Source organism: Globicephala melas, chromosome 19 (genome assembly GCF_963455315.2).
Source record: "Globicephala melas chromosome 19, mGloMel1.2, whole genome shotgun sequence".
NCBI classification, from domain to species: domain Eukaryota; kingdom Metazoa; phylum Chordata; class Mammalia; order Artiodactyla; family Delphinidae; genus Globicephala; species Globicephala melas.
The window spans coordinates 18,036,087-18,050,766 of record NC_083332.1 but is presented as its reverse complement, the minus strand read 5'-3'; the positions used below and the strand labels follow the sequence as shown (position 1 = coordinate 18,050,766).

General features: G+C 48.9%; 2 protein-coding genes across 8 annotated transcripts in view; one reads left to right on the top strand and one right to left on the bottom strand.

The window, feature by feature from the left end:
* Positions 1-10,618, bottom strand: part of ANKRD27 (ankyrin repeat domain 27) — a 52,279-nt gene extending 41,661 nt beyond the window's left edge. For 3 of the 7 annotated variants that reach the window (XM_060288600.1, XM_070044142.1, XM_070044143.1), the window contains exons 1-4: positions 10,484-10,618; positions 2,826-2,963; positions 1,527-1,599; positions 1,240-1,371 (exon numbers count right to left, since the gene is read on the bottom strand). In XM_060288600.1, the coding sequence (XP_060144583.1) occupies positions 1,240-1,341 (102 nt within the window). In that variant the 5' untranslated portion in view covers positions 1,342-1,371; positions 1,527-1,599; positions 2,826-2,963; positions 10,484-10,618. Of the gene's footprint in view, positions 1-1,239; positions 1,600-2,825; positions 2,964-10,483 lie in introns of all 7 variants that reach the window. The other 4 variants (XM_060288599.1, XM_070044140.1, XM_070044141.1 and 1 more) reach the window with 4 other exon arrangements.
* A 512-nt stretch (positions 10,619-11,130) lies between these two features.
* RGS9BP (regulator of G protein signaling 9 binding protein) lies at positions 11,131-14,680 on the top strand. The gene has a single exon (XM_030874473.2). It carries the CDS (start codon positions 11,673-11,675, stop codon positions 12,384-12,386), a length of 714 nt encoding a protein of 237 aa, XP_030730333.1. The 5' UTR covers positions 11,131-11,672; the 3' UTR covers positions 12,387-14,680.

The following is a 14,680-nucleotide window of genomic DNA, read 5'->3' as shown; positions in this document are numbered from 1 at the left end:
ATGATGGCTTGGCTTCCTCTACTTTTTCTCTGTGACACTTACCATAATTACTCAATATGTATCCACAGTGTGACCATCTCTCCCACTAGAATTTCAGCTCCATGAGGGTAAAGATCATGATGCCTATTCATGGTTTTGGCTGAATCCCCACATCAAACACAGTGCCTTGAATACAGCAGCATTTAATAGCTACTGTGAAATGAATGGATGACAGTGAATGCCTCTGGTGAGCTTTATGAGATTTTTATTTTCTTCTTTGGAAACAGCTCTACTCTCTAGTTTTTTTTATAATGAAGTTTATGACTTCTAAAATCCAAAGTAAAAAAATTCTGGGAAAAAGATATTAATCACAAAACCAATCATAAAAACAAGAAGGGACTTGAAAAAAAATTAGGCTTCTGAGGGTAGAGAGTTGGACTGGGTATGGGGAAAAGCCAGTTCCAAGCTTGCAGAGAAACCCGAGTTAACTGATTTCTCCATTGGTTCAAATCCTCAGCCACCTGACACACCTAAGATCGTATCACATGGCAAGAGAAGCAGGAACACAAGTAGGAGAAGAGGACAACGTAGAAAAAGAAGAGGGCCCAAGGCAGATGGGTGGCACAAAGGCACCCAGCTCGCTGTGTCCCACGGTGTAAGTAAGGTGCCTGCCAAGTTCACCAATCTGGGAACCAGAAAGACCTGCAGCACAGGGCCTGCCCTCCCTCCAGGCAGCAGACTATGGTTTCTCTCTCTTCTCTTGCTCCTGTTCCCTGGCTGCTCCTGTAGGCTTCTGAGGTTGTGGCCCCTATTACAAAAGTTCTCTCGGTCCTTTCTCTTTAGGAAATGCCTTTGAAGGTGACATACATGTGTGTGTATACACGTTCCCTTATCCTATGGGAGTGAGCACCCATCTCACAAACGAGGAGGAATACGATTTCTGCCCTGGAGAAGCCCTCCTGGTCCCCATGGAAACAAGAGAAACAGAGGTGAGACCAGTGACAACAGGGGCTGAGAGTTCAGAGAAAGGATTACACCCTGGGCTGGTGCAGTCCCAGGAGGCTGCCTGGAGGAAGCAGCTTGGGGCGGTCCCTCTCTGCTCATTCACATACCGAGCATGGTCTGGGGCTTGGTGCACTTAGCAGGCCTGTACCTGACTCCTTCTAACCTTAACTGAAGTCTACCATATTTGGGGCCCTGTCAGCATTGCTCGGTCCAAGCCTCATGGAGAAGGACCACCCTCGGGATCGATGCACTTACAATGCCACGGGTTTGGGCCACCTTGTTGCACAAGTCAGGACGCCACTTTTGAAGAGCCAGATAGAAGGGATTTTTCAGGAGGTCCTCATCATACAGAGCCATATGGACTTCAGATGGGGCAAAAAGAGTCTCCTGGGACGAGAGAGGAAAAAGCAGTAAATGACCACTTTCAGAATGACCTAACACATAAAAGTCCTGATCTAACAATTTCTAAAAAGCATCCCTGACACATATTACTCTACACTACAGACCTAACACGCCATCGGGAAAGATCAAAGATAACCCACCAATTCCAAGATGACTTTTTTTACAGGTTAAATGTATAAATTATGCTCAGAAAATCTTCTTGACTCCAAGTCACTGCAAAAGTAAAAAATGGCTGTTTTTAGAACATCATACATGACCCAAATTATAACATCTTAAAGATATGCATGTTTTTAATGAAATATTTTTACCATAGAGTAATAATGCTAATCTACCACCCAGAATTACCGAATCTTAACCACTTTGCCGTATTTGCCTCAGATTTTCTTTTCAGAAATAAAGTATATCAGAGTAGACTGGATCCCCCATGTGCCCCTCCCCATCCCATTCTCTCCTCCCCTTTCAGAGGCAACCACTATCCTGAAGTGGTTTCTGTATCCTTCTTGCTCATGTTTGTACTCCTTTTTAAACTCATGTATTCATAAATAATATAAAATCTTGTTTTTTAAAATATTTATTTTTTGGCTGTGTTGGGTCTTTGTTGCTGTGCACAGGCTTTCTCTAGTTGTGGCGGGCGGGGCCTACTCTTTGTTGTGGTGCACGGGCTTCGCATTGTGGTGGCTTCTCTAGTTGCTGAGCACGGGCTCTAAGTGTGTGGGCTTCAGTAGTTGTGGCACGCAGGCTCAGTAGTTGTGGCTTGCGGGCTCTAGAGCGCAGGCTAATTAGTTGTGGCGCACGGGCTTAGTTGCTCCACGGCATGTGGGATCTTCCCGGACCAGGGCTTGAACCCATGTCCCCTGCATTGGCAGGCAGATTCTTAACCACTGCGCCACCAGAGAAGTCCTAAAGTCTTGTTTTATGCGCTCCAAAATCTACATAAATGGTATCACACTACAAGTAGTTTGGAACATATGCTTTTCAATCACCACTATGTTTTCAAGTTCTAGCCGTGCTGATCCATACAGCTCCCATTCATTCACTAATTTCTGCTGTACAGTATTAAGTGAACATGACACAATTTATTTATCTAACATCCTATACTTAAGTTGCTTCCACATTTTCAGAATTAAAAACAATGCTAAAATGAACGTTCTTATACCCTTATGTGTTCCTGGAGCACATATCCAGGAATGTTGCTAGGAGAGACACTGCGGCATGCATCCACCTGCACCTTCCCCAGAGGCTGACAACGCTGGACCACTTCCAACCTCCATGCAAAGTCCATGAGCATTTCCCTTCTTCATGTCACATCCTAGCCAACGCTTCTTAGTAACGTCAGGCTAGTTCATTTCTGCCAGTGAGTATACAATAGTATTTCACTGTTTCTAATTTTCATTTCTCTAATGAAGTGGAACATCATTTCCTTACATTCTATAAATTACCTTATCATGTCTTTTGACCACTCTTCTAATGGGTTCTTGGCCTTTTTCTTATGATTGGTAGTTCTTTACAGATCTGGACACCAAAAGATGTTGCAAATATCTTCTCCCAATCTGTGACTTGTTTCTTCATTTTTCCTACTGGGTGTTTTCAGAAATAAAAGTGCTTGATTTTTTTTTTAACATCTTTATTGGAGTATAATTGCTCTACATTGTTGTGTTAGTTTCTGCTGTATAACAAAGTGAATCAGCTATACATATACATATATCCCCATATCCCCTCCCTCTTGCGTCTCCCTCCCACCCTCCCTATCCCACCCCTCTAGGTGGTCACAAAGCACCGAGCTGATCTCCCTGTGCTATGCGGCTGCTTTCCACTAGCTATCTATTTTACATTTGGTAGTGTATGTATGTCAATGCCACTCTCTCAAAAAGTACTTGATTTTAACGTGACTGAACTTGTCCGTCTTTGCCTTTACTGGTCGGTGCTTTTGGGATCTAAGGAAAGCCTATCTATCATCTCAGCATGCCCCTTGGTAAACTGACTTCACTATTCCCCCTCTGAGAAGGTGGAGCCTATTTCCCCGCCCCTTGAATTTAAGCCATCCCTGTGATTTGCTTTAACTAACCAACAGACAGAATTGATGCTCTGTGATTTCTGAGTATCAACCTCAAGAGGCCTTGCAAACTTCACTCTCATTCGTTCGGCAACCTGAGACCACCATGCAATGGAGAAGCCCATGGGATGAAAACCCATGTGGGGAGAGAGAGGCCCAGGTAGTCCAGTGAGGACAGCCAACCCACCAGCTGAATGCAACCACATGAGTGAGCCCAGGTGAGACTAGCAGAACCACCTTGCCAGCCCACAGATTAATAGGACATAATAAATTGTAGCAGTTTTAAGTCACTAATTTGGGGGCTGGTTGGTTATGCAGCAAAGGCTACCTGAAACCACATCCTTTCCAACCCCAAGGCCACAAAAATAGTCCCTGTAATTTCTAAGAATCTTAAAGGTTTTCATTTTTAGGTCTTCAAGTCATCTTTATTTTTATATATGCTATAAATTGGGCATCTAATTTAATTTTTTTCTGAAGGTAAGCTATCTTAGTCTGCTTAGGCTCTGATAACTAAATACAATAGACTGGGGGGTTCAAACAACAAACATTTATTCCTCACAGTTCTGGAAACTGGGAAGTCCAAAATCAAGGTGCTAGTAGATTTGGTTCTTGGTAAGGGCCCACTTCCTGTACCATAGATGGCCACCTTCTCACTGTATCCTCATGGCAGAGAAAGAGTTCTCCTGTCTCTTCCTCTTTTTGTAAGGCGACTAATTCCATCATTAGGACCCCATCTTCATGACCTAATCTAACCCCAGTTAGAACCCAAAGCCCCATCTCCAAATACCATCACATTAAGGATTAGGGCTTCAACATATGAATTTGGGTTGGGGCTGGGGCGACACATTCAGTCCAGAGCATAAGCCAACTGTCCCATTGTCTTCTTTTATATATTTTATCCCTTTCACACTAGCTGATAATGCTGCCTTTGTCATACTCCAAGTTCCCATATATGTTTGGCCTATTTCTGGGCTCTATTCTGTTTCAATGGTCTTGACCAGCGCCATCCAACAAATTTATGTGAGAAAGGTAATTACATATACATTATGCATAATTACATGTCATTTAAAATTTTCTAGTAGCCATATTTTAAAAAGGTGAAATTAAATTATATATTTTATTTACCCTAATACAGCCAAAATACATTTCCAACATGTGATCAATACTTCAAAATTACTGACATATTTTACATTCTTTTTACTTCTACTAACTCTTCAAAATTTGATGTGTATTTTACTCAATTCATACTAGCCTCATTTCAAGTGCTTAATAGCCTCATGTGGCTAGTAGCTATTACATTGGATGGGGAAGGGCTAGACCACATTCATTTTCATGACTACAGCTTCATAATAAGCCTTGACATCTCACAGAGGAAGGCCTCTCCCCTTGTTCTCCAAAATGACTTGGTTATTCCTAATTCTTTATGATATCACATGAACTAGAGTCAGTTTATCAATTCCATGAAAATTCCTATTGGGATTTTTATTGGAACTGTACTAAATTTATGGACTGGAGAGCCAACGTCTTTATATAATGAATCTTATCATCCATGAACATGGTATGTCTTTCCACCTTCATCCTCTTTTATGTCCTCCAATTAAATTTTCTTCATTAAAGATCATAGGTCATATAAAACTTTTATTAGACATTATTTATATATTCTGTATAGATTTGCTCCTGTTGTGAATGGGGCCTCCAATGCCCCTGGTCTGCTCCCCTTACCATACATCAGTGTGGTTTTACTGAACTGTGAGAGAGGAATATGAAAAATGGGCACAGAAAAGAAGTCAGAGTTTTAGCCATGTCATTTCACCTCTCCGAGCCTCCATCTTAGTCTGTACAATGGAGAATATGAATACCTGTCTTGCAGGATTCCCATTTACATGCTACCTTCACTATTTTTGCTACACTGCACACCAATGTACTGCCACTTTCTGCTAGCCCACATGGTACCTTTGTGAGAATTACAAAAAGGCACCCCATCTTCCCAGTAGGTACAGTCCTGTGCCACGGCACATGGCTTAGTAAGCAATTCATAGGCTATATATATCAGCCTAGTTTGCCAACACCTCTCCTCCCCCAGGCAGGACACCTGTGCAATAAATAACCTGTACATTTGTACACAATGGCCCTATTGTTAAAGTTTGACATTTTCCTTTAAACACCTACTCCCACTTAAAATTTATTTGTAAAAGAACTCTTATTACTACTTTAAATGAAAAATAGTATCACTTCCCATTAAGATCATCTTAAAATTAAAAATTATATATCCAATTGACATTATTTAAAATCTGGCTACATACCACTGCCTGCCAAAGGTTCTGAACTTGAGCCTGAGGCCTCTTCTCTTCATTAAAAGAAGAAAATTAGCAACTATTAAAGAGCATCAAGTAAACTTACCCTTGATACAATCAGATGAATGAAATATGAGTGAAAAACTGAATTACTTTCTCATTATGTAACAGTATTCCCAAACACCTCTTTGGGAAAACACCAGAACAGTATGCATAAGTGCATTATGAATTCTATTCCTTATAGCTAATGTTAAAAACAGCCACCATTTGAGAGCATCCTTGGTCAGGCACCGTGATGACATCTATACATCCTCATCCCATTTTAATGTTCACAATAACTATAGATAATTAACTATAACTAATGCTCACAATAACCATAGGTATCATTAGCTCCACGTCACAGATGAAAAAACTGAGGGTCAGCTGGCCAACTCCAGGTTAGACAGATGTCAGAATTTATTCTAACACCCATCCCTTTAACCACTACATTCATCATGTAAAATAATTATGCCTGGATTAGGGGTTATTTCATGAGCCACAGATGCACAGACTCCACACTTCATTTCTCCTAAAGGAAAAGTCCCCATGACAGCCACACAGGCTCAGCATCAAATTCCCTTGGTCTGGTCCAGCCTGAGCTGTCTTAGCTGCAGGCCATCCTGGGGACTGCCTAAAGAAGGCCCCTGAGCTCCCTGCAGATCCTCTTAGGGAGAAGAGCCTAGCATGAAAATGGCTACGTATAATCCCTTCACAGGCCCCAGCTCTGCAACCATTCAGGTATTTGAATTGTTGAATTCAATTATTACTGGAACCCAGATAATCCTTTTATGAGTCTCTACCAGAACGACTGGATAATATAATTTTGCTAGGACAGAGTCACAAGAAAACAAAATTCTTCCTAGTTCCCGACACAGCTGGTTCTACATGGCGGAGCACAAAAGTAAAGATGCCTTACATAAAAACCACATGAGAAACAGGATGCGACAAGGTCAGACTAAAGCTGGGAAGGGACACTCCTCCTTGCTCCTCAGACAAGATGCTGGCAGAGCAGCAAAACCCCTGCCCCCAAGATGGGCTTTGATGGAGGAACTAACCACCTAACTGGGAAGCAAGAAGAGTTAAAAAAATAATAATAATAAAACAAAACAAAAACAGAACAGTGCCAGGAGAAGTAAGGACGAGATAGAGAAGGGAGCAACAGGGAAGGGTTTGGGGTGGGGAGTGTGGGAGGCATCCTTGGCAGGGACCAGAGCAGGGCCAAAGGGTCAGGAGGTGGGAACACGTTCCTGGTGAGCAAAGAAAACTCAAGAATAAACTTTTTTTGACTAGATGTGAAAATGAGCTCTGAGAAATAATAAGAATCCAAACAGAGCAGGTCAGAGAGGGGCAGCATGGGAAGGGAAGGGCCCTGAATGCCACATTAAAACATTCAGTTCAACTGCATGAATGGTGTAAACACACAAGACTCTCAGCAAGCATTGCTCGTGAATGAGATGGAGCTGGCTGGTTTTCAATCCAAGTCATCTGCTCTCTCTTGGGCATCAGTCTCCTGGATGCCAATGACTGGATCCTCTGTCCAGGAGTAGGGATTCAGAGACCTCTGTCCAGCACTGTTCTCGACCTTTCTGTCCCAGTGTTAAAAATATGTAATAATGCTTAATGCCAGAGTTGAATTCTTATATAGGGGTACGTGCTTTAAAATAATCTGACAAGTTTACTTGCAAGAATTGGTTTCATATTTTAAAATATTGAATAACATGTAAAGTAAACTGACTTTTCCTTGTAAAACTGGAAAGACATGTGAATCCTCATATATAAAACTCCTTAAAAAAAAAAAATTCCACCCCTTCCTAAGTGCAAATGATGGGATGATTTATAGAAAATCCAGTGAAGTCAGTCAGAGATACCAAATAACCCTGCATGTGAGTTATCTGAGGTTACTCTGAACAAGACCGCCAAGTGAGGCCTCAGACCGGTTCTGGGCATTTTAGGAGGCGGTGTGCACTCGTGGTTTTGTGGTCTTCAACCGTCCTGCCAGCCCGGATGAGTCTGGCTTGTCAGGGACCATCTGGTGACAGCGTGCAGGCTGGCTCAGCAGAATCCAGCCCAGGAAAGTCTGCACCTCCCAGAGATGCACTCCCTGCTGAAATCTCACTGCTGTGGCTTCTCCTGCCCTGCCAGGGCTCTGACCAAAGACCCCGACCAGGCATATTCTCCAACTGGCTTAATTTGTGACTCAGAAGGAAAAGGCCAAAAGGGAAAACTTTTTATCCATCTATGTTTAATACCAAATGGAAGCAATTTTATGATGTAACGTGTAGCACTACCGTCGCTTGTGTCCTTCTGGCCTGTAATGTCTATGGCTCCTGCCCATATGTCTCTCAAAGCTCTTCTTCAAAGCACTATGCAGCCTCGCTGCCTGGCTCACTGCAGGCATGCAGTAACTGCTGGCCCCACTTGAACAAAATGATAGTGACGTGTTAGAAAAAGATCAAGCTCCCAGGAAGGGATCATCTGTCACAGAAGCTGGAAATCCACCGCCCAGACGCAGGGGAGGGTGAGGGGCTGGCCCCAGGCGGTCCTGCAGGCACTGGCCAAAAGCCAGAAAAATGAACATGCTCAGAGCTGGCTAAACACAATGACTGCTGGAATGTGGAGGATCACGGTAGGAGAGAAGGCCTCAGGGCTGGAAGAGGGCTGTGACCACTCACAGAGCGGGGGAAGTTTGGAGGAGCATAACTGCCCCTTGGAATGCCACTCCATCACCCTGCTCCTAGAATTGCAGGGGAGCCACCAGCACCCACGTCCCTGCCAGTATTTTGGGCAGGAGGGCAGGAAGTCCAAGGACCACTGCTCAGTGTCTCTCGGATGTGGAAGCAACCTCAGGACAAATCATGTCCAATTGTTGGGGTCTGAATCCTTTCTAGATCTGGTACCTATCATCGCATGGTCACATTCCCCTGCTCCCCTAGGAAAGGAGGAAGTTACTGGACACCCACCTAATCCTGGCACTTCATAAACAGAGGGACAGCCCTGACAGAAACACTAACTAAGAGGCAGACATGCGAAAAGCAAAGCCCCAGCAGCCGCCCTCATGAGGGCAACACAGTCCAAGAGCCACAAGGAGGCACAATCAAAACCTTGACCCAAGGCTCTATGCAGACACTTACTGCTACTCTCCCGGCAGGTGGGATTATTTCGGGTGACAAGCCAAGGTGAGGAGAACTCACCCAAGGTGTCCACCCAGCTTCAACGGCCCAACTGCTTTCCTGCCACTAGGGCTCCTGAGAAGTACCTGTGTCTCCTCCCATCCCGCACTTCTCCCTCTGAGGCCGACAGGCCCTGCCTCTTGATTCACCACAGACCTGTCCACCTGAAAGACACAAAGTGATCTTTCCAACACTGAAGTCTGTGCAGGATTCTTCAATGACTTCCCCTCCACTCCCTACCAGATTAACTCTCAACTTCTCTGCATGGCATGGAGGGTCTCTCACGCCTGGCCTCCTGCCCACCTCTGCAGCTTCATCTCCGTCTGCTGTCCCCAGAGCTCCCCAAAGAGATGCGTTCTCCCTTCTTTCACCGATTTTGTCCTAAAAACTACTCTTCCTCTGTCAAGGCCCCATTTGGCCCATAGGTGGCTGGGACCCTCCACCTCAGAGAATGGCCAAGGGCCAGAGTACCACCCAACCCTGGCCACAAACCACCAGTGAAACAACCAATTAAAGGACAGACTGCTGAGTGAGAACGAGCCCTGAACCTAGCGCTCTGGACCCCGGGGGGCTGCCTCAACATCAGGCCCGGCAAGGCGGCCTGGAAATGTAAATATCCCGCTAATATCTGTCGCTCTTCTCTAGGGCTGGTGGAAGGGTACATGACTTAATCAAAATAGGGGCCTCTCTCCCTAAAACCCACAGATTTGGAAAATTCCAGCTCGCATGGCAAACTAGTAGTCCCTACAGTCTCCCCTGCCCCTCATTCCCTGAATGTCCTAAATCCTCAATGAAGACGCGCCACTTGCTCCCGTGGCCCTGCACGGGCCGCGAGTGCCCACGTCCCCAGCACCTCCAGAGTCGGCCAGAGCGGCACGGCCTTCCTCTCGAGCCTACGGGCAGTCCATTTTCAACGAAAAGAAGTGAACAGACCCAGAGTCCGGAACACCTCTTGGTGCTTCATAGTTTTCCTGGAGAAATCTTTACCCAGCAGGAAGACGAGACCCCGCCCCATGAGAGGCAGGCTAGCAGGGATTCCCTCCTCTCTCCCCCGCGCTTTTATTACCGCGGGGACCACGACAGCTCGACCCGATGCTCCGGACCCCCACCCCCACCCTCCCCTCCACCCGCCCCGCCAGGCCTCCCTTAAACCGTGGAGGCCACCCAGCCCGTGAACGACAGTGCTGCCCCAAGTCTGAGCTCCCGGGATTCCGGACCTGCTGACCTGCCCTGGAGCCGCGGGAGTCAGAGGGCACATGCTTCGCCAACCCCACCCCTAGCCCCGCAAACACACCAGAGGGGCAGAGCGAGCCCGGCTGAGGACAGGAGCCGGAGAGCCCGGGCGGGGCAGTCCACCCGGCGATGGGCCGGGGCCCTGGAAGCCGCCCGGAGACCGCCAGCCCAGCTTGGGGCGCCGGCTGAGGAAAGGAAAGAGCCCCTCCCCCTTCCAGCTCCGGGGCCCCGCCCGGCCTCTGGGCCCCGAGGCGCAGCAGTCCCGAGGGAAGGAGGGCACGGGAGGAGACAGGAGGGAGGACACTTACTTAAAAGGCTACATAGTTTCACTCCCCGCTCTTCCCAGAGCGGCGCCGACCCCCTCCCGGCCCCTCGGTTCAGACCTCAGGCCCACCACCCCAACGCCGCAGATCTGCTCCACCGCCCACCCCCGTCGGGCGGAGTCGCGCCTCAAGATCTCTGGTCAGCCCAATGAGAGGTCGTCTTTATTCAGAGTGACGCGTGCGCAGAGCAATCATTGAGTCCGCCCAGCCGGGGGTGGGGCTCAGGAGGCACACAGCACTTCCTACTCAGGCTGGACCAGCCCAGAGCCACCGACTGCGCGTGCCCGGAACGGGAGGGGGCGGGGCCGAGAGCAGATCTGATCCAAGGGGTGGGGTCCAAGCTCTGTTGCTGGAAAGCGGGCTGGTCTAGGAAGGGGAGATTTTGGGAGCCGTCCCGCCCCGCAGATCGCCCTTTACTGCTCGTTTTGGGAGACGGAGGTGCCCAATCCTACGAGGCATACCACTCCCGTCGCTGGCAGGGTCTAAGAGTCAGGGTACCTGGGTTCTAGCCCCTTCACTTGCATGGACGTGGCGTGATCTTAGCCCCCCTTTTTTTTTTATCGAGCCTCAGTTTCCCCTTCCGTAAAACAGAGGATTGGATCTGACGAGCGCTAATATTCCAGACCGTAATGGGGTGCGGAGGGGGAGATGGGGGACCTACACGTGACCTCCCGCGTGGGGCCCCGCCTATCCCTGGTCCAGGGGATGAAAGCGCCCAGCGAGGACGGGAGGGGGTGGGCGGATCCTAAGAAACCCTACCCGGCCGCCCTTGGCAGCAGCTAAGGCGGAGGGCGCGGCTCCGCGGCCGGCTAGCCCTGGCGACTGCACCGGAGGAGGATGGCGACCGCAACCTGGGCTTCGCGGGTGGCTACCGTGGAGGCGAGGACTGCGCAGAGATTCGGCGTGTGACTAGGAGCGCACCTGGGGAGGATGGACGAGGGGACGGGAAACAGCTAACGGGGCTCTCTCTCCGCGCCGAGTCCGCGGAAGCGCACGTCGTGGATCCTGAGCGGCTCTGTAGACAGCAGCGGCAGTGGCTAGCTCCTCTCAGGCCATGAGGAGTGCTCGGGCCGCCTGGCCAGGGGACGCCGTCGGGGCTGGCTGTGTCCTGCTGCGCTGAGGGCGTGAGGCTGAGAGGGGCGCAGGCGGCCGGACTGCGCCGGAGAGCAGCGCCATGGCGAAGGAGGAGTGCAAGGCACTACTGGACGCGCTCAATAAGGCGACTGCATGCTACCACCACCTGGTACTGACCATCGGCGGCTCCGCGGACTCGCAGAACCTGCGAGAGGAGCTGCAGAAGACGCGCCAGAAGGCGCAAGAGCTGGCGGTGGCCATCCGCGGCCGACTGACACCTCCGCTGCGCGACCGGGGCCTGGGCGCTGAGGAACGTGCCGAGTTCGAGCGCCTCTGGGTGGCCTTCTCTAGCTGCCTGGACCTGCTGGAAGCGGACATGCGGCGTGCGCTGACCTTGGGCACCGAGTTCCCGCTGAATAAGCCGCTGCGGCCGCTCGTGCGTACCGGGGTGGAAGGCGGCGCAGCGAATGTAGCGGCGCGCGCCTTGAGCGCCCGCAGCCTGCGGCACGAGGCGGAGCGCGGCTTCGACGTGGAAGACCTTCACCAGCTGGAGCGGGAGATCCTTCAGGTGGGCGAGATGATCCACGATATGGAGATGAAGGTCAACGTGCCCCGCTGGACGGTGCAGGCCCGGCAGGCGGCAGGCGCCGAGCTCCTGGCCAGGCCCAGCGCCGGCGTCTCCTCGATGCGCTGTGTGTCCGTAGAGCAGCGCATGGGGCCTTGCGACCCGAGCAAGGCCCTGGCCGCCACCATCTTCAGCGCCGTGCTGCTGGCGGCTGTGGCCTTGGCCGTGTGTGTGGCGAAGCTGAGTTGACCCATATGCGAACGACCTCCTCGCTACCCGGAGACACCCCTCGGAGAACATCTGCAACCGCCAGGACTAGGGATGAGAGTGGGATCTGGCATGTTTAAGGGGAGCGGTTCTAAAACCCTGCGTGTGTACGTGTATGTTTATACGCGCGTTTCAAGCACACATCTGCCTGGGCAGAACATGGCTTCCTCTTGATGGCCCGGGAGGAGTTAATTTTGCGCGGGCCACCGGGTCATTACCGCTAATGTATGCAGGAGCTTTATCCCCTATTAATAGAAAACCATTCGTAGTGAGCGGAGATTCCTCCGAGTTAATACCGCCTGTGCTGCCGGGGCGTGTTTACACTGAGTCTGAGCTTGGTGTCCCCACCCCTGCCGGTGATTCCCATTCTCCGAGTGGGGCAGTTTGGAAAGAGGGGTGAGGTGAAATGAAGTGTGTTTTGGCCTGTGTGTGTGTGTGTTGGGTTTCTTTTCTAGACGAGAAAACAAATTGCAATAAGAGGTAAGCAGTTTTTATTACCTTAATCCTTTGGGGCCTAAGCTTAGGAGAGTGTGCAAATAGAAGTTCATGCAACGTGCTTTCTTTTAGCACACGATTACACACTTCTGCACACCCTTGCCTATTGAAAAGGGCTCTGCCCAGTCAGTCTGGAAGGGGTGCAAGCTTTGGGAAGGGCCACTGGCTATCTAAACAGGCACTTTCTCCTTAGCTGGGGCTTATTTTTGTTCCAGAACTAGACTAGAGTTTTTATCCTCCTTTGGGGGAGGGCTGGGGAATCCTCTTTGGAGCCCTTAATCCTATCTATCCCTTGGAATTTGCTTGCTGGCCAGTAGGAGAGCTGGCTTTGGAGGGAGCTGCACAGCTCCCTGACCTGGACACTGCCCCCTGAGAGGGTCAAGTGGGGCATCACTGGGCACAGAGGTCTTGAGCCAATTAGCCCTGAGACTGGGTTAGAACATAACAGCTTTAACTTCAAATTTAAGGAGATTAAAAAAAAAATCATTTGTTAGAAAAATCCTGTAGCCACATTGTGTACTGTCAAAGCTGTGTTTTTTTTATAAAGGACATTTGGCCACGAATTCATACGGGTGCCAATGAGTCATACACAGTGTCTTTACTTATATACTTAGATTGCTAAACATACATCTCCACCTATTTTTAAAATCTATCTTCTTAAGGTAGGAGATCATAGCATAAACTACTGGAACCGCAGATGTAGATGACAGAAGTTAGGTGGCCCTAGCCTCTTTGTGGCAGTAAATAAGGAAATGTGGTAAACACCTTAGGTCCCAGGCTAGAATTTGCCTGAGCACTGCCTGAATTTGCCTGAGCACTGAGCTCCCACCTGTGGATCAGAGAGAGCCTTGTTGGGGAAGTAAGGCTGAGAAAACAGATGCGTTTAACTCTGAAGGTAGTTTGGAATAAAACCCAGAGATTGGTTTGGCTGAAAAGTGACACGGATTTTTTTTTTTCTCTTTTTTTTTCACCCCAGAAGTGAGAAAGGGGACTAGGAGGAGGGAATCGGCAAGTTTTCACAAGGGCAGTTTGGAGGGTCAAGGGTCAGAAGCAAATAGCAGCAGTAGTGCTGTCTGGGCACCCAGTCCGACGGGCCACCCTCTCCCAGCCTTGATCACCCACTCCCACTCCCACTCCTCCTGAGCACACAGATTCCAGTACTGTAGATAGTGAAAGCAGAGGATCTGTTTGTGTGTTTCTGTGATAATGGTTTTAAAAGACCCAGAAGTCTTAAGCCGATTAAGAGTTCTATAACAATAACTAATAAAAGGAACTCCTTCTGCTTCATCCGATCTGGGTGACTGAATTGGGCCATGTCAAATTCTTTTTACACCTGCCTTCCCAGGGTACCTTCAGAAATGACACAGAAAGTTTCCTAACTCCCCTCTTCCTCATCCCACATGCAACACAACACAGAATCTCTGTCACCTTCCCCAAAGTCTCATTTCTTTCAGGTAAGGGGAGGCTGGGGGGACTTCCCTGGTGGCTCAGTGGATAAGAATCCACCTGCATTGCAGGGGACACGGGTTTGATCCCTGGTGCAGGAAGATCCCATGTGCTGTGGAGCAACTAAGCCCGTGTACCATAACTAGTGAGCCTGTGCTCTAGAGCCTGTGGACCACAACTACTGAGCCCGAGTGCTGCAACTACTGAAGCCCTCGCGCCTAGAGCCTGTGCTCCGCAACAAGAGTAGCCACCACAATGAGAAGCCCGCGCACCACAACGAAGACCCAATGCAACCAAAAATAAATAAAATTAAATCTTTAAAAAAAAAAAAAAAA